This window comes from Ceratina calcarata, unplaced genomic scaffold, assembly GCF_001652005.2.
Source record: "Ceratina calcarata isolate Rehan_Ccalc_2016 unplaced genomic scaffold, ASM165200v1 scaffold49.2, whole genome shotgun sequence".
NCBI classification, from domain to species: Eukaryota; Metazoa; Arthropoda; class Insecta; order Hymenoptera; family Apidae; genus Ceratina; species Ceratina calcarata.
Genome location: NW_017173325.1, coordinates 601,891 through 628,724, shown reverse-complemented (window position 1 = coordinate 628,724; position 26,834 = coordinate 601,891). Strand labels below are relative to the sequence as shown.

General features: G+C 40.2%; 2 protein-coding genes across 4 annotated transcripts in view; one reads left to right on the top strand and one right to left on the bottom strand.

Annotated features, from left to right (window-relative positions):
• Positions 1 to 26,834, bottom strand: part of dpr1 (defective proboscis extension response 1) — a 524,556-nt gene that overhangs the window by 104,946 nt on the left and 392,776 nt on the right. For all 3 annotated transcript variants that reach the window (XM_026816137.1, XM_026816136.1, XM_018029633.2), the window contains one exon: positions 14,466 to 14,676. In XM_026816137.1, the coding sequence (XP_026671938.1) occupies positions 14,466 to 14,676 (211 nt within the window). The remainder of the gene's footprint in view (positions 1 to 14,465; positions 14,677 to 26,834) is intronic.
• The window catches only part of LOC108627994 (E3 ubiquitin-protein ligase MARCH3-like), a 36,732-nt gene continuing 24,546 nt past the window's right edge, over positions 14,649 to 26,834 (top strand). Inside the window, exon 1 of the mRNA XM_018029634.2 lies at positions 14,649 to 14,703. The gene's annotated coding sequence lies outside the window, so the exon portion shown is untranslated. The remainder of the gene's footprint in view (positions 14,704 to 26,834) is intronic.

Here is a 26,834-nt window from a genome sequence, read left to right as displayed (position 1 = left end):
ATTTACAATATAAATACCGCTGATACGTTTGAATTAAAAATACTATGAAAGCTCTGTTCTGAAAAAGCAGGGGAGCTTTATCATATGAAATAAACCGCGGTACTTCATCGAAGTTTACTTTATTCTTTCACCGTATTTGAGGTATTAAGCTGATTATAGAACCGACGACGAATTCCCCGAACGAACTATTTGCAGTTTCTTGGTAAAAATTTAACGAGCTGCTTTTTCCAAATGTCCCGGAAAAACGTGCTAATTTTTCACGAACGGGAGAGAACTGACGATGGAAAACGGAAGCAGATCGCGAGGCGCTTAGTTTGACGGGGGACGATGAATCGAATAAAAACTGGACAGATTCGCGTTTATTATTGGCCGCCGGTGACCTAATTATGCGATCTGCGTAAGAATACACTCGGCGGGAGGCTAGTATAATCGCGGTCCGTTGACCGGGATTGACGTGACGTAGTTTCCAATTTTTCCTCTCGGTGACAAACGAAAGGTCGCCGCGGTGTAAGTCAACCAATCGACCTGTCTTGGACCCGGACCAAAAGTTCCCGCGATCCGAAGGATCGAGTACCTAATTACCGCCGAGTTGAATTTGATTTGTGGTCGTCGAGCTACTAATGAAAGATTGAACAAACCGCGTGGCAAGTTCGTGATTAAAGTAATATTTTTTGCTACGAAGGGTCACCACGAAGTCTGTGTTATTATTTGACCTACGTTGCTGCTACATAAATTTCTAGGCCCCCGTTCTAACATTTTATTCCTTTAAATTGGCTCGTCCACTGCGAACGATCGAATAAATGCAATATCTTAATGGGACATACCGGCAACTACATTTCTATTTACTTGAAATCAGAAAACTTATGGGCACGTCCTAATGGTGCTTTAATGCAATTAATTATATGGGTCGGATGAAACTTTTCTAATCAAAGTTGGACTCTTGTGTTCTTAGATTAACTACCCGGAAAACTGAAGATTCATTCAGACATGCGGAGTACTATTTTAACAAGTTAGAGTGGATTATTTTTCCTTAATTATTAGAAACCACGTGAATTGAAATGCAAACTATAGAGAATATGATGCACGTACAAATTCACTCGATTCAGTTTGATTCTAGGTCGAAAGCAACGGTCAGGTTTCATCAGATTAATTAATTTATTCTCTGATTCATTTGCTGAAGCACTGAATCCAATCACGTCGGGCCTCGAAAGAGGATGGTAAGCCTCGATTCGCAAAACTGCGTTTATTTGTCGCGTAAACATGGCTTGTCACGTGGCCCGCAAATTCGTAAATCAATAGGACGTTTCGGCGTGTCGCGAATAGATTACGCGAATTAACATTAACCAACGACGCTAACAATAAGACCGCGCTCAGGTTAGTTGTTTACCTATTCAAGTGTGCCGCACTATTAAAACGTATCGATGTGAATCGTACAGCACGCTTTCCAATGTCCTACCGCTAGGCAAATGTCCTCTTTTCGAATGTAGATTATAGTTCGCTACTTTGCCTTTTCATATGCTAAAACTAGTGGTCGTGGACGCAAAATCACCTTTGTTAGAGAAACTACGTCTCATAACTATTGCTCCTCTCATTCATATGCAATTAGCCGCTGATTATTCTGTCAGACACCGTTCAAAACACCTTTGTTACTTCTGAGTTATTGATAATGCAAATCCTTTTTTAATCTCGCGATACGCAAGCATTAATCGAGCTTCTAATTAAATGTATATTCCGCGTAACTTATAGCGACTGTTTTTTTAGTAATTCTAATAATACTGGAAGCCATTGAAAAAATAAGTCAAACAATTTGCGAGCACCATAAGCGGTAATGCTGCGAGAGGCAGGAAAGAAGATTTGCGATTTGTTAATAGGAAGCCTTTGATAAAATTTTATCTCATTGTACCTAAAAAATTTCAGCCCTTTGAAATTTGTCGGGGGGAAAACCGTCGGATGGAAGACCGAATAAATAAAACTGAGAGGATTGTTGCTTCAATTTATTTTGTCTGTAGCTGTTTGCAAACTTTTTCCGCGGAACCCTCGCGCAACGTCGAGTGGGGTCTACGTCAGTGCAGATGACTAATAACTTCAACTTTTTGAGGCTTTAAATTTAATTTCGTGAACAGGCGCGAAACCGAATTTTTCGGGGAGAATGAAACGAACCGATGCAGCTCTTACTTAGAACTAAACACGTTCCCGGAATAAAATTATACAGTGGTCGATGAAATGAAACTCATTCTCTAATTGGTACTGTCTGTAAAAATATTTTTAACAACTTTGAAACAGTCATTGAAGCACTTCTGGAATTTTTGAAATGTAGAAAAGTTTTAATTATAAAATTACTGAACAACTCGAGTTACGTGTATTAAAAATTTTATACATTGCTTCACTGACCTTGATGGAGGAGGTACAAGCTCTAGTTCCGGGAGCTTGTACTGTGGTTGGATGTATGACAACCAAACCACTAGCATACATCATCATAGTTGCACACACATACACGCACACACACTTTCAGGGTTGCGGGCGAAATTTGTCTACGATTCAAAGTGATTGACTTTCGATGCATACACGATGCAACGCTTTGCATCCTGCGCAAAGTGGTCGGCTAACACGAGCGCAAAGTGTTTAGTTGTTTTCAAAACAGTGTTATAAATTGCAAACAGTGTTTTTGCATTCTACCGTCGCTCGGCGTCTCGTTCCTCTTTATGCAATGCATTCACTATTCTTCAATACTACATCCTCGTCTCCACGCCGAGGCTTTGTATTTTTTAAAGCCGCGGGCATCGAGCGCGACTTACATGCGGCAAAGCGCGGGGTATAGATATTCTTGAGGGGAACCGTTTTACGACCACCATTTCCCTTTTACTGCGTTTGTTAATAACTTTTTCCGCGACTCGTTTCAGCTTACGTAATCCCGTTTCCTTAGAATTTAAAGCCTTATGAATACTAAATCGAGATGCGGGTTACGATCGATGCAGAAGATTAACGCGTCTCATTATTGTCATCACAAGCATTACGTTTACATCGACGACACGTCAAATTTGCACTAACGCAAAAGTAATTGCACTTACAAATTATCAATGATTTTTAATAATAAATAACATTCCCTTACGATATTTAAAAAAATGTAGATAAATGAGTTAACTGTTCGTAATGGAATTTATTTTCAATAGAATGTTTTGCAAAGTTTGCTCTCTGATAAACCGGTTAACGATAAACTGCCGTGGGACAAACCTATGGGAAGTTGCCATAATTTTTTAACACGATATCGCGGCAATTTATTTAAACCACGTAACGCAATTATTACGGCCGAAACTATGATGGTAAGGTAACTTAATTAACATTTCACCTCGAAAACTGCACTTCGGCTTCAACAACTATCTCGACGCGGAAAAAATCTTTATCGGCATTTACTCGCTGAAGCTAAGTCCGGGTTGCATCACGACCCATAAAAAGAAGTTGCAGCACCTACTCCAGGTCCCCGACTATTTTACTAGCGGGCTGAAAGTAGTTTTACAGTCTGTCATAAACAATTTAATCCTCCTGCGCAATAACCGTGCCCACGTTAGGCCAGTAATTGATAGTGGAAATGGGAATGGAATTCTTTAGGAAATTGTATAATTTACAAACATAAAAAGAACACCCTTGGAACGTGCCCTCTCACAAAAGCACTATACTTTTTCATTACATTTGTCAATGCGAAGCAATATGGGATTATATCAGAATTAGAATAGCTCATTAAAAGTCGAATTAGGTTAATATTGACGATTATAATTAGTTTTCATTAAATATAAAATTCTACTAAAAAATGGCTTGGGAATTCCACGGAGGTTTCGCGGGAGCCGAAAAAGGAAATTTGATATTCAACGGGCAGAAACTTGACGCGACTAATGCAAATGGCGTGCTCGAAATTCCGCGGTGGCTCGCGGCGCGACGGTCTGATTTTAATCCTTGAATTCCGATGCCCCGGGTTTCCCCTGAAAACATCGATGCCCTTTATCCCAGTGGAAACCCTCGAACCAACGAATGTGTTCAACTGCCGTTTTATGCGTGTTTGCTGCTGACGGCTCGTTCCCACAAGTGGAGCAGAAGTTACCGGGGGCCTCTGAAACCGTTTCCGGAACGTTTCCGTCCTTGCGAACGTTTGATAAATCATTGTTTCGTAAACTTGTCGCGGGAGGAGAAATTGGGAAATGCGAAGGCGTTTTAAAATCAATATTCTTCAATTTTATGACTGATAATCGGTATAAATGATGCAAACAAATAATTTTCGCAGAATTGTTTGACGATTCCTTTCGTGGAATACTGGCTCGAATAACGGCAAGTAGACGTGACAGAAATATGCGATAGGCGGTAGTTAATAATGCAAGTAACCCGCTCTCGAGGAATTCTTCCAATTATCGGAAAACTGAAGAAGAAGAGAGGCCGAGAGGGGGAAGGGTACTTCATCAAAAAACGGGAAAAGGACATTTCTTTGTTTTCCTGGTTGGAGAACACGCGAGATTACCGCTCGAGTCGAACCGGTCGGTTTATTTGTAATAGGCGACCGGCCGGACCAAGTGAATCTGTAATGTCCATATCGATCGTTCCCTGCCTCTACGTGATAATAGCGAGCCTTTAATGGCCCCGAACCCCGTCCAAAGTAGTTTATGCGGATAGTATATTGGCCGCGAGATAAATTTTCCCGATCTTACCCGATAGATTCAGGATATTGTTCTTGCCGCGGTTACTAATGACGGTTTTTCTCGCATTTGTGCTCTTCACGAATCTAGTCTCTTCAACATTAAAACTCATCACTCGAGGCCCATCCGTCTCTAGTTATATCGGAACAAAAGTAGCAGTATTGTACATATTTCCTCACAGAATAAATATTACTATTACTAATAACATCACAATATCTACTCACTGACTTACATTTCTACAATTCTAAGATAAGATGTAATATTATAAAAGAAAGCCAGTGCGTAGAAATTGACGTAAACAGAAATTAGAAGATTTCCCTTTATTTGTGAACAATGCGTTAGCCATTGGTTTACAAAACCAGAGACCAACACGTAGAACAACCGAAGTGGTGCTTGCTTTGCGACTACAACAGAAGGAACTGCGCGCGTCGTCTATTGTTAAAACCAACAGTAATTCTAATCTACTTATCAGTGGACAAAAGAATCGCCTGCGCGACTCGTTGCCTCCTTCCCTGATGGAATAAAAATTTACAACAGTCGTACGCGCCATTATCAACGACAAATAGAAGTTGCGCCTAGGTAGACATAAATCCTCGCGGTGCGGATTTCGTCAGTAACGCGTCGCGATGTTTCACCGCGCATCTGACACGTGTGATTTAAGTTCGTTGTTGCCGCGTTACACAATGCGAGGTTATACGGCGCAACGCGTCGAATAAAGTCGTTTAATTGCACGCAGCCTGTTATCGGGCTTTATCGTTCGCGGCAGTAACGATTTCGAGCGTGATTTTGATACGCTTGCGGTACACGAGCGCTGCGTTCCGCTTTGCGAGTCACCCGTTTGTTGTGGGATATTGGGAATGGCCCCGGCCGGTCCAAAAGTCGATACCCGGTCCTTGAAACGGCGAATTATCGAATTTATGGTCGCATTGCGCCGACTGTCAAATTGACTAGAACTGATTTTTATTTTCGTACGCAGTGCAGTATTAAAGTGAAACCGTGGCTTAATGATCGTCGACGAAACGTTTTCCCAAAGTGCGATTCGTACTGCGCGATGCAAAATGGTAAGTATTTAGAATTGATTGAAATTTACCGAAATTGTTTGAGAATAGAACAGAAGGTATTTTAATCAATTCAAGCGTATTTCTTTTTCATAAAATTAATCTAACGGAAACTTTTTCACTTTTGTGTCTCATGGAGAATTAGTGAAAAAGAAGTATTAGCCGTTTTCGTCTCACAGCTGTAACTTTTCAGCGAGCGCGTCCTATGGAGTTCAATGTTCCGCGCAGCAGATAACGACTCGAACGAAGTTGAATGAAAGTTCGCGCCAGAATGGGGTGGGATTTCTCGCGGTCGACGCGTCGCCGGTGCTCGGTTATCGGAAATCGGAGCCGGCCGGATCGAAGAATGAACAGCATTATTCTCGAGCGATTACCGCGAATTTCGCAATTGATTTGTAGCCTCCTGTGCTGCGTTGCAACAATTCTAACGCGGCCATTCGGTCAGTGCGGAGGACCGGGGAGGAAAAGGGGGTCAGCCTGCAACCAATTAAGCCGTCAGTGCGTTAACGCGTGTCATTCAGTCCCATATTGTAACCAAGTGTGACCAATCATGACAATGAGACTTAATTGCATGAATAATGTCAAGCGAAACCCAATAATGATTTGTCATTGCTTCGATCGTTTAGTTACTCTAAATATCGAGGAATTATTCCGCTCTATTTTCCCATTTCTTTCGGCTTACATTTTAATCCGGATTCGGGAAAGAAAGACGGAACGGTTTTAATGAATTCGTTTGAATCAGATGGACTTATAAATATTAATTCTTCCTCGCGATTAAAATGGCGTTTCTCAAGGTTTGAATACGGCGAAGAAAAATTTTGTGGAGGATATGATGAAAAGAATTAATTTCTAACGAGGCACAAGTTTATCTCGCAAACATTACATAGTGGAAATAGGTACCCAGTGAGTGAAAGGTAAGGGAAGATGCTTCCCGTGATTAGTCTTGCAATTTTAATTACCAAACTTTGTGTCAATAGGAAATAAATTTCAGAGAGCTTCTAAAATAAATTCAACTATTAAAGGTACACGTTACAGACAGAAATAAATTTTTATGTTCCTTCAAGGACTGTTTTCTTTACGTAGAATTGAAAATTTTTAGAGGATAGAATGATAAAGTATAAATCTAACGCGCAGCAGATAACGACTCGAACGAAGTTGAATGAAAGTTCGCGCCAGAATGGGGTGGGATTTCTCGCGGTCGACGCGTCGCCGGTGCTCGGTTATCGGAAATCGGAGCCGGCCGGATCGAAGAATGAACAGCATTATTCTCGAGCGATTACCGCGAATTTCGCAATTGATTTGTAGCCTCCTGTGCTGCGTTGCAACAATTCTAACGCGGCCATTCGGTCAGTGCGGAGGACCGGGGAGGAAAAGGGGGTCAGCCTGCAACCAATTAAGCCGTCAGTGCGTTAACGCGTGTCATTCAGTCCCATATTGTAACCAAGTGTGACCAATCATGACAATGAGACTTAATTGCATGAATAATGTCAAGCGAAACCCAATAATGATTTGTCATTGCTTCGATCGTTTAGTTACTCTAAATATCGAGGAATTATTCCGCTCTATTTTCCCATTTCTTTCGGCTTACATTTTAATCCGGATTCGGGAAAGAAAGACGGAACGGTTTTAATGAATTCGTTTGAATCAGATGGACTTATAAATATTAATTCTTCCTCGCGATTAAAATGGCGTTTCTCAAGGTTTGAATACGGCGAAGAAAAATTTTGTGGAGGATATGATGAAAAGAATTAATTTCTAACGAGGCACAAGTTTATCTCGCAAACATTACATAGTGGAAATAGGTACCCAGTGAGTGAAAGGTAAGGGAAGATGCTTCCCGTGATTAGTCTTGCAATTTTAATTACCAAACTTTGTGTCAATAGGAAATAAATTTCAGAGAGCTTCTAAAATAAATTCAACTATTAAAGGTACACGTTACAGACAGAAATAAATTTTTATGTTCCTTCAAGGACTGTTTTCTTTACGTAGAATTGAAAATTTTTAGAGGATAAAATGATAAAGTATAAATCTAAATGAATAATAATTAAAAAATCAGAAATGAGAGGATGATATTAAAAATTTCAGCTAATAATTCAGCTTTCGATAAACAATTCAATTAGAGTTTTAATTACCGTAGGTGTGGGTAAATCATTTTCGTTAAAACGTACGAGTAAGAATAAGACTGAAACGTGAGAGCAGGGCGAGGGCATAAAATAAAATCGTGCACACTTAGCGTAATGACTGGTATTCAGTTCAGTAGAACTGAACAATAATTTTTAATTAAACGAAACTTCAGGAGGAATGAAATTTAATGAATTCCAATGGTAGAACGCTAACTACTTTTTGTACAGCACTAAGATCTTGTTATATACCGAGAACTTCACGTAATTTTTATTTTCTCATCTGACTATTAAGTTTCATGAAATTACGATGCATATTTATTAAATTATTTTATTGATGAATTAAACCTGACGCAACTTAATTGCAGCATGGAGTACAGTAAGTTTATTCCAAACGGAAACAAGGGAGGAACGCGGAGACTAAAGTTCAATCGGCTCGAAGCCAAACTACTAAAAATCAGCTATGCTCTCCACGAACGAAAATTACACTTGAAAGAAAGACAAACCGGCGGCGGCGCGGCGAGCAATTTAATCAAAGAGAATTACGTTTCGCGGTCTTTCGTTTTAGCCCGTTGCAACTTGATGAGAACATCGAGGATAGGACAGACGTAGGAAGACTCCGGAATATTCCATGTTATTACAGCCGGTTAGTGATACTCTCAATTTTCTTCTGAATTATTTCGAAGTACGTTTCAAGAGGCTAGGGTCTTATCCAACATGGAGCGAGCGTCCTTTCAACGATTCCGTCTCCCCTTTCTCGCCCCACGCCCACCGTCCCTTCATCTCCGCGTTCGATCGCCTCTGGTCCTCTAAGATTCAAGCCTGGAAACGAGCCAGTGCTGGAGTTAGAACTGTGGACTCCGGGTCCATTGCATTGCCCAGAAATTGAACGTTATGTCGGTCAGAATTCAGGATCGTTTAAATGTTAAATTACCGAAATGCCCGGATGTCTAACTTTATTATGACGTATTGTAATTCAATACGTCTTTCTTCATATTGACAACTAGCATCTCTCATTGCAGCTTCGCCTGTACGTTTCGTTGCAGCTCAAGTCATTGCATGAAGAGGTAAAAGTCGTAGTGGCGTAATTCACTTTTGGGAATTGAAAGATACCAGAAATGGTATACCTGTTCTGTTAACCTACCTACATTATGCTGCTATCAGTTTGCAAAGTAGATAAGTTAGAACTTGCTGCACGTATTCTTTAAACGTATTAGCATTCAGAGTGGAAGTCACAAATTGGCTAGAAAGTGACTTACATCATTAGGTGCTTCTACCCTCATGTGCAAGTAGAGAAAGTAATCTTTCTCAGAGTCTCTGTTTTTCAAGGACTATATATATACATATAATATTATATTATATATATGTATATTTTATTTAAATACAGTTCAATCCTTATTAATAAACAATTTCATGTAATTCAATTAATGCGATCTACTGACTCGATCTACTTCACTTTCACTGCATTGGCGTTTAACTAATTAATTGCTGGGAAAAAAACTGATGGAATTCATCGGGAAACGGAGGTAATTTTGCATCAGTACCGGTTCGTCAGATTGCGTAATTGATCGCGATGTTATGCTCGGCTAACCAATATTCATTTATAGCGGAATCATGCTGTAATGCCTGGCCCATTCGACGCGCCGCTTCGTAAATAAATTACCGGTATTTATACGATCGAAATTCTATACCTCGCCAACTACCACCTCATTACCAGTGGACCCACTGCCGCGGTTTGATTAATGCGGTCACATAAACCCATAAGTAGTCGTGTCCTACTCATTATCATAATAAAAAGAAACTACGTTTTTCCAACTCTAAAATAAAAAATATCGAAGATGCACAACCCTTGGATGACCCTTGGCCGTATTTTAACGAGTCTGACTCGTGATTAAAATTTCATGCCAAACGTGGATATCACAAGTCAGATTCGAGGCTATAATTTCATGTCCAACGAGCATAAAAAGCGGCGGGAAACGAATGCATATGGTCCGAATTTTTTCGAGCTAAATGGTACGGCAAGGGTAAAATTCTTTTATTATTATAAGATAAATATTACGAGACATCTGATGAAAAAAATAGAACAAGCTAATAATATTTCGCATGGGGTCAAAACCGAGGGCGATAACACCGTCGAGCCATTAAACTTGGCGTGTCTCGAGCCGCGGCGCGCGCTGCGTCATCGGCAGCATGGCGAGGCCTGACAACCCGATGAAAATGCTAATTAACCGGCGCGGATTTGGCAAACAATAACGGTGTCAGCGCGAGCCGGACAAAACCAAAACAAGACTGGGTGTCGTTCCTGAGAGCATCCTTCGGATATTATGCACACGCACCCGTTCCCGGTTGCCTATCCCGGTGTGCCTCCACAGCGACGATAGTCGCTCAGAGTGGTATCGTGCACAGGAAGCGTATACATTAGCCGTTAAGCCCGTTAACACCGCTGCAACGCCCGCTGCAAAATTAGCAGACTAATATCGCCGACAATGCCGATAATTGCGAGCGCCCGGCGAAAAGTTATAAATTAAAGATTATCGATCGTACGAAGAGGTCAAATAAGTGTAATTTAAGAAAAATTATTCCGTCCGATGGCGCAATGAACGTTCGTGAATTAAAAACCGAAGAATACATGCATTGCATTAATTCAATAAAATGATTATTTAAATAAAAAATAATTTTTAATACACTACGTTTTTAAAACGGACTGAAAAGTATGAAATACTTGTAAAATGTAAGGATGTATAGGATATATATTTAAACAACGCTAGCATGTTGAATTTGTTATTATAAATTTCTATTACTATTAAAAAGCTACCTGCAAAATTTTAAATCACTTCATGGATTTTTTGAAAAATTATAGTGACTTAAAATTTGCATGACAAAAGCCTCGCTCGTTGTTTGCAAAAAATACGTACAAGACGCAGGCACTCGGTTCACTTTCTTTTGTCAATGTTTCGTTACAAACTCGATTCTTTTCTATCTGCTGCGCACTTCGGTTCCTCGCCATTCAAGGATAATTCCGGTTTCCCTTCGACACAATTTTAGGCCTCGCAACAATGAGAAATTTCTATCGTCTTATTCTTCTCACGTTATTAATTACCGAAATGCCATCAATCCAGTTGAACCTCTCCGACGCTCGATATCCGCCGGCGTTATTATCGATTTGACCTAGAATGCGATTTGTAGGCCAGCAGCTTCCCTTTAAGATACCGCTGATACAAGAAATGGTACGTATCGTTGAAATTACGACCTGACGATCGATACCACGCTGATTTATCCCGGTGCTGGCGAATAATTTATAAAGACGCTCCGAGAAAAGAATGGTTTAAAAAATTTGTTAGAGGTTAACTCGTTTACATTCGTTCAGGGCCACGGGTATAACCGCTGCGTAGAATAACCGCGACGAAGAAGAATATTTCCCCGAAGATCCGTGCGAAGGGCGGCCCCGCTCTCGTTTTTTAAAGTCTTCCCCGAGAGATTACACGGGCGTAAATTAATTGCTGGGGATTCTAGTTTCAACCAGAGAGGAGCGAAAGAACGTGGATATTGCGAGACGTGCTTGTACATGCGATGAACGGGCTATACGGTTCAAGATTCCGGTGGCAGCCGGCCATTTTTTTAAGAAACTGCTGAAGAAAACATTGCCGGCCTTCGTTTACATTTGCCACTTCCCATTCTCTGGGTTAGTTGAAATTCAAATTTATTACCTTTATACGTAGATAACGAGACGTGTGTTTCAGGATGGAATCGAAACTGAAATTTTGTCCGAAGTAATCTTAAGTTGTCAACTGATCAAAATTAATATTAAGCTGTGTAGTAAATCAGTAATAGACATGATAAGAAATGTAAACTATTATATAGAAATAAATGTATTATTATAGCATAAAGTAATGCCTCTTTCGTTTCTTAAATACACCGTAGGATCAGATTTACTGTTTCCTTTTAGATTATTGTTCAGATATACGTTCGTTTCATCAGTTGTATGACACTTCCCTCATCTTTTAAACACTTCTATTCAGAGCCAACGGACCTTTCAACCCCATCAGCGACAAATCTCTAGTCTACGTTCCGCACGCGTGAAGTTTCAAGTCCGAGCTTTTTGCCCGACGGATTTGTAAAATTGATTTCACCATCGAGTCCATGCTTTACGACTTCGAGGGTGTACCGTGGATGGAAAAACCGGGTGATTTATTTCACGCCGACTTTTTCCCAACATTCGAGAAGAACGACACGGTTGCCTCGAGTATTAGATGTTCCCTGGTATACCTACACTCCTGTCCACAAGTTATCGGACAGGCCTCCGGGACAGAATCGTTGGTGGACCTCTTATAAATTTATACAAGATTATAAATCCCTACTCAAATATAATTCTTTTCGTGTAACTACCCTAACTGAATTAACATTTTTAATATCATTTTGCTGATGTGATATGCTGTTTTTATTTATTATATTGTGATAAATTAGAATTTTTTTAATAAATCCTATAATTAAATTATTCCTATATTTTGACAAATTAGAATTGATTGAATAAATCAATAAATTTTTATGCATTGATTTTATTAAGAGAAACTTCGCATGAATGCTCAATGAATTCCTATATTTTAACAAATCAGAATTGACTGAATAAATCCAAAGTTTCTCTTAATAAAATCAATACGTAGAAAATTATTTATACTGAGAATTCAATTTGACTTCGGAATACTGTTTTCACATCTAATTCTATTGTGCTCTTTGTTAACCGTCCGTATGTATATTATGTATTGCCTATTAAGCCAAACTTGTCGGTACGCCATTATAGCCATTTACCGACTTCCTCGGTGCCGATGACAACCGAAAAGAACAATTGCCGACTGTGTTTTGAGCGCCATTGGGCCCCATTCATTGTCCCAACGATTACACGGGCACTCTTTAGTAGTATCTCCTCGGTGCCGCCTGGTAACTTATGAATGGGAGTGTATATACGCGTTTCTAAGTGAGGCAGTTCGCATCGAGCTGCTTATCGGGTCGTCCCACAGCGCCCGGGCTCGTTTCCACTAGAGTACAACCCCTTGGACCGCGCCTCGGCACTTCCCACCCTCTTTCCTTTTTCTTCGTCACGTCCTGTCCCCTCGCGACTTCCCGCCGTCCGCTATCTTACCAAGATTTTAACGTCGACGCTTGTCTACGCGATTCTGCATCTGTCCTGTTGTTCAACCATCCCGGATAAATCCGTTCCGGCTCCTTACTCTCTATTCCTACGTCGCGATAGCGATAAAATGTTATCCAGTTATTACCAGTGCCAAAAATGCTAAAAGGTCGACAACAAAAATCCTAAACTCAAAACGGGAATCATTTTCAAGATAGAATAACTTTCTCACTTATTTTCTCAGTTTTTATAAAGTATTGATGCATTTGCGACTCATTTTATCTTATGCGCTCTTTTATCTATTGCGACTCATTTTAAGAAAATTTCCTTCATTCCATTAATTTTAAACCGATTCTCGAGACTCATTTCGCTATCCAGGCCAACAACTTTCAGTCTACGAACTGATTGCGAGAAATGACCTGACAAAATACGTTTGCGTAGTTTTAGTCGAATTGAAACTACCCGGAGCAGCCCGTAGTGTTTCTCTTATTTATACTTAAACAGCAGCGTTGATTGCAAGGAGTAGGACGGGATTACCGGGAAGTCGTCGACCGGTAGGATGGACATAATTTGTTGCACAAGTGCCGCTACCAATTTCGCAGAAAACTAGCGCGAATCAGGCCGCTTGAACCAAGAAAGGGGGAGGGGGTTTAAGGGGGTATCGAAAAGTTTATGAGAATCGGGTTGCAAGAGTTGCGGAGTTATCGAACTGCAAAGATTAAGCTGCAGAGTGAAGCAGTTATGCCAATATGAAAGCCTTCCGGGATACACCCCGGACCGAGTTAGCTTGTTTATAGCGCGCCTTAACTTCGGTCTTCCGATAACAGGGATAACTTATTCCGTCGGCTCCAGCGTTTTATTTCGCCGCCGCGAGACATTGAGAACAGGAAGGGAACCGAAACGGGAAACTACGTGCTATCGTTATCGCGCCCGCCCTTAATGTTTCGCGGGCAAGCTTCTGAACGCGTCAGGGAAAGAAGCTGGTACTCGGTTTATCTGAATTAAAGGTAAAAATATTTAAACGGTCTGCCATGTACTTCGTCGAGTACAACCAGATTCAGGAGAACAATTCTCAGATGATTTGTATACATAAATAATAAAGCTTACAGATTTTATAGAAAAAGGATAGAAATTTTGAATTCCTATTATCGTCAGAATTGTCCTGAATTTGTAAAAGTATTAATAGGTATATGAGAGCACGAAATCGTTCGTGTACCTGGATTACACATGTTGGATTTTTAAAATTTTCAATACGTTTACTAAAAGGGTTTCTACCAGCAACCGAGCTACTAAAACTCCGGACGATCGACCGAGTTAAAAATTGAAGTCGCAAGCTCGGGATAATCTGTGATTAAACGTGTAGCAAGAGCGCGCTGGATAAAATCATGTACAGCCCGCTTCGTATCGGTTTGAAAAATGAAAAGTGACGGCAAGCCTAGTGACTTACACGGAAAGCCTAATGAATTATTCAGAGTGCACTCACCGTCCACGTTGAGGCTGTAGTTCAACGACATCTTCGGCTCAGTGCTGACCTGGCATTCGTAAACCCCGGAGTCCCGTATCTGGGGCGACTTGATCTGCAGCGTCCAGTTCTCGGACTTGTCCGGATGGATCACTTGGAACCTCAGATCGGATGTGTACATAAGGATGCCCGCGCTCAGGATATGCATGTCCCTCTTACGCATCCAGGACACCTGCAAGATGAACAGAAGAGTTACCAGGTAAGCCAACCCCACTGATTCACTTCAAATCCATCTCGATACAAACGTAGCCACAGCTGCAGTCTCGTCCAATGATAAATTTATGATATGATATAAGAAACTACTATAATTTCCTCTTATGGTTTAAACAATTTTTATATTTTAAAAAAATTTTATTTAGAACGATTTTGAGAATTTCTATTATTTTCTTCAAGTCACAATAAAAAATAGGACATTTATGGATGGTAGAATAACTTTGATCATAGGGTAACGTGACACAAGTGTGTCCACGATCTTCCTTTCAATTATTCACAGCGGGATGCATGTCTTAAAGTGTACTCCAAACAATTCTTTTCAAAAACGTCTTCACTGTCTGACAACAGGCAGATTAGTTTACGTTTCTATTTCACGTATGGCACTCGACCTTCTCTTATCCATTCTTCTTCTGTTAACTGGGTAGTCAAGATTTTGGAATCTAAAGCGGAGCTCATACTCCAGTTAAAATTTATTCAACATTCTCATCGTTCTTTTTATATTTTGCTTAAGAATATTAGAACAGCTCGTTAGTAACCGGAAGACCTTTTCTATATGATGTGAATTTTGATATTAATAATAAGAACTATCGAGTTCCGCGTGCCGACTAGTCCTGTCATTAAAAATGAGAAAAAAAGATATTAAGTTACTCTGTAAGCTTCAAGAGGCAGCGAAAATTCGCTGGACTTTTTCTATAGTGCGATACGAGAATGCACGGATAATTAATAAAACAAATTGTTACTCCGCTACGTTACACGTCATAGCGCTTTCGTACACAGGAAGCCGCGTCCGACCACGAGGCTGGTTAGAGGTATCGTTTCATAATTAATCTCGCGGCTATACTTTCTCGGCACGGCGCGTTGGTGCCGGTATAAGGCCAACAATTAAAATCGTTTCTCCGCAGCGAAAACTTTTTGCACGGTAATTACGACCAGGTGAGGATTAACGCACGTCGACACGAAATCCAAGGTGGATCAACTCCGGCCGCTGTTCCTCGTCGCTGTGTGAAATCGCACAGATTAAATTATAATTAATTCTGACCATTAATTAATGTATACGGTCTGTGTACTTTTACTTGTTTTGTTTAAGTAAGTCAATTTGAATATTGACTAAACAGAATTTGGAGAATAAAAGGAAGAACTGTTGTACATAGATAATCAAACATCTCAGTTCTGTGACTAAAATGATTTAATTAATTAATGATAAATATTCAATGCTTTTCCAATGGTTTATATATTTTTTATTTACTCTTTCATACTTTGCACGCACGCCTAGGTATTTATCTAGAAAATTTGTAATACGCAATCGTTATAAAGTACTGTCTCATTAGCGTATTTTACATAATCATCCCGAGATAACTGTAACATAATTCAGCTCCGCGGTCGACGCGTTAGAGGCTAATAAAAATTCACAAACACGCGCATCCACAATGATTAGGTACAGATACGCTTTTTACGCGGGCATTACCGTCCAGCCCGAATCGCTTTTTATCCGCAGATACGAATTAAAATTGTGGCTCCGGCGCGCAAACTTCTTCCCTTATCGCGCAACTTTTTTTCACCCCCTTCCCTCCCTCAAACAAAAAAAACAACCACGAGTTGCATGATCGTTTCTTATTCACTGCGTTCCCTCCGCTTGGCTCTATAGTCGGTAATTTTATAGTTGGTCGACTGATAACTTCGAATTATCGCTAACAATGCGAATTTCAGGAAGTCGACTTGCTCTCGTGCACGCATACACGGCCGTGCATACGCGCTAGTAGATTTTGTGTGGCAAAACACGTCCGCCGGTGGCTTAATGCACCGTGAGAGTTCTGGAGGATGGTTTCGCGTGGAATATGCATAATGCAGCAGACAGCCGGGTGCCGTGCGAAATAATGTGTAACTGAAAGGCGCGAATAACTGCGTGTCGGGCTATAATTATCGTCGAATAAGTTCCCCTCGGCATAGTAATTTATTGCCTTCAATTCCATGTGAGCTGAAGTTGCATAACCTTCTGTCAAAAACATTTCATTTCTGTACGTCTTCGTTAATTTTTCATCGAACTGCCAATATTAAGATTGTTGTTACCAGACTAAATGACAATTTTAAATAACTTACTAATAATTAAAGCTAAGAGTAATTCCATTCGAAATTGTTAAATGGAAACAGTGAATCGGTCTAAACGAATTTTAGAAATAATCCATCGTACCATGTAATACACGCACCTAAACCAGTTAAAATCGAGTTAAAATGTAATTAAACCTCTAGACTCTGTCGCTGCTCTGCTGCATCTACTCTATCTTAATCTCTATTCTATTTCTCTCTCTGATTTTGTACCGCAGAGCGGATTACAACTAAAAACCCACGCGTTGAATGCGAGGACGCATTCTTGATCTGCGTTCCATTAAAAGGCGAACCTGGATTCCTAAAATTCATTCAGATGTACATTTTCCTTATACGAAGTATCATCTGACTTTCTTATACTATCAGAAATAAAATATTTTTCCATTGCATCAAGAAAGTTCATTCATATCCAATGCTTGACGAAATTCATCCTAATTTTCTAAAGAATAAAAATTGTAGACTTCACTTGAGATGCTTAAGACGTTGTTAGTAAATTATATAATTTATATTATTTTATATTATATTATATTAAACAGATGTGGAATAATTAGGAATTGATATACAAGCGAATATTGTCGACAGTATTGATCGTGAATCATCGAATCCTATTAGGGATTAATTAGATTAATTCAAATCTCGGGGGACGGTATCGAGTAGTGTTTATTAGTTACACAACATGTCTGATCCAACACGAACGGTGTCAAAGCAAGACAGACAGGTGAGACTGAATAGGAAGGGGGAACAGGGAGAGAGAGAGAGAGAGCACGCAGACTCACGTGTTTGAGATTGTTCACCGCAAGTACTATTTTATGGATTACCATAGGGCGTTATTGATTTCGTATCACCCTCACGGTCATCAATAGCCATTGAGGCATGGATGCTGTCATGATTAAACCGCAGGATCGATTAGTACGTTTGCCCGGATGATTATTTGCGATACCTGTTAGGCTTTAGTAAAACAACGTCCACACTTGGCACCTATCAAAGAAGAGATTGAACACGTTGTTCAATGTTCAACGTCCTCACGTGTTGTGATTACGTTAGTACAGTTAGAACAATGTAAGTTACTGTTCTTCGTTTCACGGTAGGCAATCGGGCTTGCAAAGTCAAAAACGCGACTCACTGTAATATAATGGAACTTTTCAAATATGTACTTTATCCTTTGTAACAGAAATGTTCAAAGAACATCCATTTCTTTTTACTCTTTACATTACCTATATCCACATGGACTTCCGTTCTTTGGATGAGAGTTTTTTTTATTAAATGTACGTATTGATTTAACAGGACGGTACGCACTAAAATATTATATGATTGAACGTTCATACAATTTAATAAAATGTATATTTAATTACATGTTATTAAAAAAATATAACTGTTTTAAACCATAGCCCCCACCAACCTGTCTAGACACCTGCAGTCCCAGGAAATAACCCTTTCATTTCAGAAACGAAAGTAGAGCGCGGGGATTTTCGTGCGTGTGGCATTTAAACGGTGAAACTTTGGACGCCTATATCCCGGGAACGGATTTAGACATAAGGCCAACCTATCTTTCCAACCAAGATCTATTTTTCTCGTTTCAATCTGCTCTATCACCTGAATGGGTTTAGAACTCAAAATCCTCCGCTATTTCTCTGGTCATTAATTACATATCCAGCCTACAGGAGGTAAATAAATGAAAAAAATGCGGTTTATTTAATGCGTCTACTTTACTTCATATTAAAAAGATTCAAAAGAATAATATTAATATTCTTCACACTGCGTTTTAATTAATAATGAATTAATATAATCGAAATGCATAGAATAAAATAAATTATAATATTTTTTATAGGATTGTTTCTATTTATTACATAGTTCTGTTTTCTCCAGTTTTAACACAGACTCGCTGTAATATACATTTAACAGGTCTCATCGAAGGTTAGAACCTTCCATCTCGAATCTCATTCTAGATTGCTATCTAAGTACGCACTCTCTTTTACTTGTTAGATGCCATTCGAGAATTGTCAAGTGTCGAGTGTTGGCACGCATGAGCGCACTCCCGTGTGCGCGCGAGAGTAAATTTCTCAGCCGATGCGATAGTACGTACACACACAAAGTTTGATATTAAATTCTCGGACGCGCGTCAGAGCATTTTCCCGGGTACGTAGCAACGTCGTGAACGGCTCGTGGAAATTCAGGCCAACGGGCCTCAAAGTGAACGAGTTTCTACTAATTTCAAAGACGCGACGAGAGAAGAAGAACCCCCCCCCCCCCCGATGCGTTTCGCTAATGTCGTTTTCGAAATTGCTAAGGTTCCTCTACCTACCGACGGTTTCTTCCACGACTAAATTTCATCGTGACTCATTAAGTTAGAATCAACGATATTAACACTTAAATGGCACGGCTACTGCTCGCGCTTTAGATACAACTTTAACTGAGAGGCGCTTCTTGAAATAGATACCAAGGCGTTGCGAGTAACTATGTTTAACCTTCTGTTTATTTCTATTGGATTCGTTAGTTTTCCTACTAAGTAGAATAATTGTAAATACGTAAATGCTCTCAAAAATACCAACAAGTAACGTTTAAAAAAAACTGATACAATCCTACTGTGAAAGCCTTCATTTCTCCATTAAATATTTGAATTGTCTAAATTTCAAGCTGACAAACTATAATAATCTAAGTAATATTCTCCATGTTTGTTTGTACAACGATTAAATCGTTCCTAGGAGTGTGTAAAATTCTCTTCATCAGTCAATCGAGTCACGGGAGTCACAGGCATGACCGATTGGTCGTTCTCAGTGCGCTACTTGGCTGCCGCGTGCAATTTACACGGGCGCGGCTGGGAACTTTCGAGCCTGGCGAAGAGGGAACAAGAACAAGACGCTTCTGGAGCCGAGCGCGCAATAACTTCGCCAATTGTCAAATCGCGAACTACGGGTTTTGTCCCGAAGTCCGGCAAACTTTCGCGGATTACTTAGACAGGGGAGTTCCGAATGGCGGCGGCCAGCAGGGCATTCAAACGTCGTGGCTCGCGAATATCTCGCGCGTGAACAATGGACACGCTAGTACGCTGTGCTACCATACGCGAATATCTCGAGTTACTGTTTGGACGGGAATTTCGAATTCCGAACGCGGCACGGAACGACGTCTTTCCACTGGGGACTACAGAAGTGATTTCATTCTGCCCGTGTTGATTTTTTCCACGCACTCCGTTTCATGGGGCAGAATTGCAAAGTATCCTGTCAAGGTGAATCTTGTACAAGGATGCCGTAATATAGTCGGCCCGTTTTCTTAAAAATAAAGTAATATTCTCCATGTTTGTTTGTACAACGATTAAATCGTTCCTAGGAGTGTGTAAAATTCTCTTCATCAGTCAATCGAGTCACGGGAGTCACAGGCATGACCGATTGGTCGTTCTCAGTGCGCTACTTGGCTGCCGCGTGCAATTTACACGGGCGCGGCTGGGAACTTTCGAGCCTGGCGAAGAGGGAACAAGAACAAGACGCTTCTGGAGCCGAGCGCGCAATAACTTCGCCAATTGTCAAATCGCGAACTACGGGTTTTGTCCCGAAGTCCGGCAAACTTTCGCGGATTACTTAGACAGGGGAGTTCCGAATGGCGGCGGCCAGCAGGGCATTCAAACGTCGTGGCTCGCGAATATCTCGCGCGTGAACAATGGACACGCTAGTACGCTGTGCTACCATACGCGAATATCTCGAGTTACTGTTTGGACGGGAATTTCGAATTCCGAACGCGGCACGGAACGACGTCTTTCCACTGGGGACTACAGAAGTGATTTCATTCTGCCCGTGTTGATTTTTTCCACGCACTCCGTTTCATGGGGCAGAATTGCAAAGTATCCTGTCAAGGTGAATCTTGTACAAGGATGCCGTAATATAGTCGGCCCGTTTTCTTAAAAATTAAATAAGTGACACGTACATATATAGATAATAAATGCCTTATGCTAGCTAATTCCATTGGCAACATCATACATTAATAAATAAATTCAGTATATAAAATTGACGTGTTTCATATTTCCAACAAATTACATTTTATATATAATAAGCAAATAATGAAAATAAATTGCAATTTGCCGTGCCTAGCAACCAATGCACGTGACTAGCTTAAGGCATTTCCTACCTATCTATATATCACCTATTTCGTTATTAAAAAAGCATTCCGTATTTGTTTTTAATAAATTAAATATGTGTTATATATGTGATACGTTGAAAAATGTAAAACTTGATAAATCAGCATAGTATAAATTGATATTCGTATTATAAATCACAAACACTTTTTATCATCTTCTTTCAGTACTAAAATGCGTTCCTCCTATTACTTAAGGTTTGCATAAAACAAGCCCTTTCTCTTGCTGGCCAGAAAAAATGGTTGATATGAATCTCCCTGCTTAAATCCTTGGACTCCACCGTCCTTCAACTCTTTCATCGGTGTAATTACGAATAATAGAGGTCAGTTTGTTCGTCGGTTTGAACAAAAGGCGTCCCGGATACCGACTCAAAGACGTTCATCCCTTTGTTCCCGAGAAGAACGTATTCGCTGCTACGTAGATAAGAAGATCGGAAAAAGTCACCGCGCAATCCAGGCGCTTTAAACTTAAACTAAACAAAACAGCGATAGACGAACAATTACAAACGCAAAACGTGGAGCACAGCTGCCGTTGTGGGACGCAAACGAAAGAGAGAAGTTTTCAACGATTCGGATCGTTTTTTTTTCACAAGGATTGATACGTGATTGCGGCACGATGAAGAGAGTCCCGCTTTATTTTCCACGCTCTTTCACTCTCTCTCTCTCTCTCTCTCTTTCTCGCAGTTCTTTTTTCAACCTAGAATTATATTCCGGCCGTCGCGTTCGTGTGTCCATATATCCAGCCAAGCCTCTTTTTTCATAGTATTCGCTCACTTTCCCCCCGATAATCTTTTTCATTCGTAGATGGGACACGGCCGATACACAGAGATGTCGAAAGCTTTCAGGCTTTTAAGATAAGTGCTCGTATTGGGCCGTGAATGGGCCACGGAATTGCCAAGAATTGCTCGGCATATGTCACCGAACGGACGGGTTCGCGTTTGAAAAAAAAAGAATCAATCACCGATAAACGACGTACAAGTACCTAATCATCCGATACAATGAACGGCTATTTATTTACACCTATTCATTCATCCTATCGCGGAATAACAAATCGTCCGAATTTTTTCCGGTAGAAAGAAAATCGGTATTGAACGCGTACAAAATATGTATTTCGCTCGTGGCATTTAACACCGGACCAATTATACTTTATGAGCTTTTTAATTACATCTGATCGGGTAGAAACGGTTGTAAGCTATCGCGCGAGTAATTTAGGTGTATGTGCCACCGATATCGGCGGCCGGTTTTCAAACCGACGCCTGTTGGTGCATGTGCAACGCGCATGCATACATTTTGCAAGCGGCGGCAGCGGCGGCGGCGTCTCCGGTGAATAAAAAATAGATCCGGAATTCTCCGCGGCGCGGGTAACGATTTAATCCGCTGATTGCGCGGAACGTATAACCCGGGCCCGGGCTCTCGCAATAACGTTCCGATCTCCCGTATATTTGTGGAAATCGGTCGGCACGCTGGGATACGTTTATGAGTCATAAATCACAGGCGCAGGAAGGGAGGCGCAGATATAAACCCAGGGAAATGTAAACAGGCGTTGCGATATACGATTTTTTAAAGTGTACCTATCGTGTCGGAAATTCTTAGAAATTCGACGACGGACGAGCGTGGGAATTCTAATCAACGTGCGTAATCGGTTAGAATCATGAGTTACAGTAGTGAACGGATGTATGACCACCGATCGGAACCGAGTTTGGGCATGGAGGGGTCAGCCTTCGTAGAAGTGGGTTTCTTAAATATATATAAACTAGCATCCCCTACCGTGGCTTTTATCATCTTTTGCAATATCAACTGCATGACGCAGGTAGAGCTTATCATGCTAAAAAACAAATCTGAAAATGGTGTATACAGAAAATATTTTTTTTTTTTATTAGCATTTAGAATCTCATACGAGATTCATTTGGCTATACATTAGAATATACAAAATAGAACAATACATTTTCTATTTTTGATTAGTATTTGCTGTGTTACGAACATGACAGTATTTTAAAAATAAGTGACGTATATACGTAGTTGACTAAAAGAACATATTAATGTACGTGAAAAATATGACGTTTCATTAAAATTTAATAAAAATATAATTATACTGTATTAAATTTTTTAATAAAAATTGAAAAATGCTTTTTTCATGTTCACTGTCCGAATCGTCCAAAACAACATTCAAAAAACAAAACAACGATGAAACATAAAAAGCAGGTAACGATGAAGAAAATAATCTAATGTTCAAGTAAAGCAGATTTAATTTTTAAATCAGGTAATTCCTGTGTTTTATTATCTGGCACGTTGTACGAAGAATCACGTTGTATGGAAACAGTATAATTGCAACATCTTTGACGCGTTATAGGAATTTGCACTGTACGAACTAATACGGAAATCTTCTTGTCTTGCATTTTTCTTGAAAAACACATGTTAACATATTTTAACTACGTAAAGCATTTGAAATTCTGTCTTATCTCTTGCAAAAGCATTTTTCTCTCAAAAGATACGATTTCCATGTTTCAAAACATCGGCTTACTAAGAACGAAGAAACAAACGGAACATTGAAATTTCATTTCTGCAAGAATCGTGGCAGAACGAGGCAAAGTACAGCAATCGAGCGTGGCCGCGAAAATGGCATCGGGTCGCGGAATGGAGCAACGTTATGATAGAGGCGAGCAGGCAGGGGGCGAGGTAGAAATCGTCGAAACGCGACTTATCCAGCGCATTTGCAGATTGCATCCAGCCTGCTGCACCCGGGAGGCCGCATCAAAGTAAACTTCTTCGGTATGCGCAACGATACCCCCCGGCCCGGCCCGTTGGGAACAGCAGCCTTCAAGTTGGAATCGGCAGACGGCCGGATCGCGCGACTAGATACAGAAATTTCGCGCTTTCAGCTCAAGGAACCGGTCGGAATCTCGCGAGGAACAGATTTGAACCCGTGCCACTAGTGATATTTTATAGATTGCGCAATTGCCTTTTGTTATTCCGCGGATTGGACTATATTTTGTGCAGCTCGTAGTTGAGCTAAGAAACATGAATTTATAATTTACTCGAAGCTAATTCGCCGTTCGTCTATTAAAACAAATAACTCAGACAGAATGTTTGAATGGAATGAATGGTTAAAAGATTGCATTCAATATATTTGCTACCATAGAACGATTAAAGCGCGTCTCGCGCTGTATAAATACTGTCCATCATGAATTATAAGGATGACTTTTACAAGTTTTCCATGAAAGAGTGTGTGTTGTCTGGCAAGCTCGAAGACTCACGCGAATTGAGAACAATGAAGGGAACGGAATGAAAGGAGTAACTTAAAGAAGAAAAGAAGTCACAGACATTTTCTTATTTCATTCTTTTCGTCTGGGGATTTGACCTTTTGTTACAGCACCGTCTGCTTTTTTTCTTAAACAGATCTCGCAAGAAAAGTAATGATAATGGTAGTATTTCACTTAAGAAACGTGTTGCGGAATGCCCCATTGTAATTTAATACCCAACCGAACTCACATAAACAAATTGAAACGAGAATTGAAAATTAAAAGGGAACATGTTACAATTTCGTTCGATAAATGAAATATTTTTGAAATTAATTGAAATAGTGCATCAAATGAAAAATGAAATTCAAGCGACACGGGAACAAAATTAAGGCAAGAATAAATAGGAAATGTATGTTCATTAGTAGGAATAGTGGACACGTATTTGAGGAATGCCTGCTACATGTGAAAGACGAAAGAGAATTCACTCTGCGCTCGAAGCAAGAAAGAGAACACGCTCTGAAAAGACAAAGAAACCTTGACGACCGAGTTCCTAACTGACTGATCCTACGGATCGGAACGAGAAACGATTCAGAGGCGCTCGGCAATGCGACGTTCGTGTAAACCGGTTCCTCAAAATCCCCAGCAATCCGTACGACTCCATGAGCCGTGGAATTCCAGGGGTGGAAAAAACATTTCGTACATTCGAACAGGAGTACTTCATCGTTCTTTACTCGATGTATCGAACATCAAATATTTAAACAGCGCAGCGAGCTTCATTACATGTACCTATTTATAAATAAAAAGTTTCGTCAGGTTTCCACGTACTTTCAACGAGTACATTTTTTATTACGAAAGAAGTAGCGATTTTGAAAGATGGGATTACTTTCGAATTCGTAGTGATTATTTAAACGCAGCAAAATCAGAGAGAATGTTTTATGCGTTTATATTGATTTTTCAAATTCGTCTGCGGATGGAATTCGAAAGCGAAATTGTATTTACGGAACAGGAGCGAAAGGAGAATCGTTAATGCCGCGCGAAGCGTCGTCAAACGGTAATTCATTTTGCAAGAATCGAGCTTACATTAAACGGGCCGAACGTTGTGGTGTGCATCTCGTAATCGCCGTCGAGATGGAATTCCGGTGTTCGTGGGGACGCGATACTTAACGTACCAATCCAAGATAATTTAAAGCATTTTAGGAACAGTATTACACTGGCTAAAAGCCTTTGATGACGTATCATCAGTTGTCAAGCTTTTACACGGAATATTCCGAAAATTTCATCGAAACTTTGAGACGAACGAGGGGCTCACGCATTATACACAGCCACACAGTGACTAATCGGTACCAGCATTTCGTATCAGCTATCAGTCAGAAGTCTCGATCTTAACTGCTCGAAAATCTTTCGTCCGCTTCCCGTTTTCCTCGGGACGCGAGATTTCGAATGGAACGACGCGTCCCGACCCTTTCTCTCTCTCTCTCTCCCTCTCTCTCTCTTTCTGTCACGGCAGATGACAACTGCTTGAAAAGGGGGTAAGACAAACAGCCGGCAAGTTGGGTTGTTTCGTGTCGCGACGTACGACAAATGTCCAAAACGAAAGTTGGATGAAAGCGGAAACAAAGTGAGGGGTGAGGAAAAGGATGGCACCATCACATCTCAGAGAGATTTTCATCGTCGCATTTTCTTTGACACACACCGGATGACATCGTTCTGAGACACTTGCATATACAGATTCAACAACAAATCACATCCTTTTTAACCCATTATTAATCTATTATAATGGATGTAGAGTTACATATACAATGCTCTTCAATTGAATAGCCTCGCATAATAGTTTACATACATATGAATGCTTATTTCAAAGAAACAAAATTTCTGCTTACTAGTCATTTACAATACGAATTAGTAGATGGCAATAGTTCATATTGATGTACACACTTGGAAAAGGTTTTAATTTCCACATGAATAGCCTCAAGTGTTTAATCACAGTTAGTTGATATTTTCCAATAGATTAAAGAAGAAATATTTTTAACAATTTTGCATATCTGTGTTATTTTATACAATTATATACTTTGCTAGGAAAACTTTAATCAGTTTGGCTTATCAGTCGCAGCTGCAATACAAATATGATTACGTACTTATTTAAGCAGCGTAATGAGCGATATTCCGGTTGCGCGGATTGGGAACCGGTGAAACTTGCATCCGGCATGCAGGCGACAAGACGCGACAAGATATGGCTGGGACAGGGGAGAGGAGGATTTTTGTTGGTCACCGGAAACACGAAGGCTTGGCGTAACGCCATGCAAACGAATATTGCCAATAAACTGCCAATCCAATTTAGCTACGCAGAAAATACTGCTGTTCATCGTTACAAACGACTTCGACATTCCATCAAACCACCTTCGCCCCTATCAGCTTTTACCTGTTCCCTGTCCTGAACAATCAGTTCAGTTAGTGGAAAAAAAGTCGAAGCCACGTGACTGTTACCAAACGATAAAAACCAATGTTGGTCGTTGACATTAATATTATAAAAACTAAGATACTTTTAATCACGATAAGAATTATATTTAATTAATTTATTCATATAAATGAATTATAAAACTTGATTTATCGCGGATTTTTATTAAACTGTTTCCCTACGCTTTCCAATAAAAAT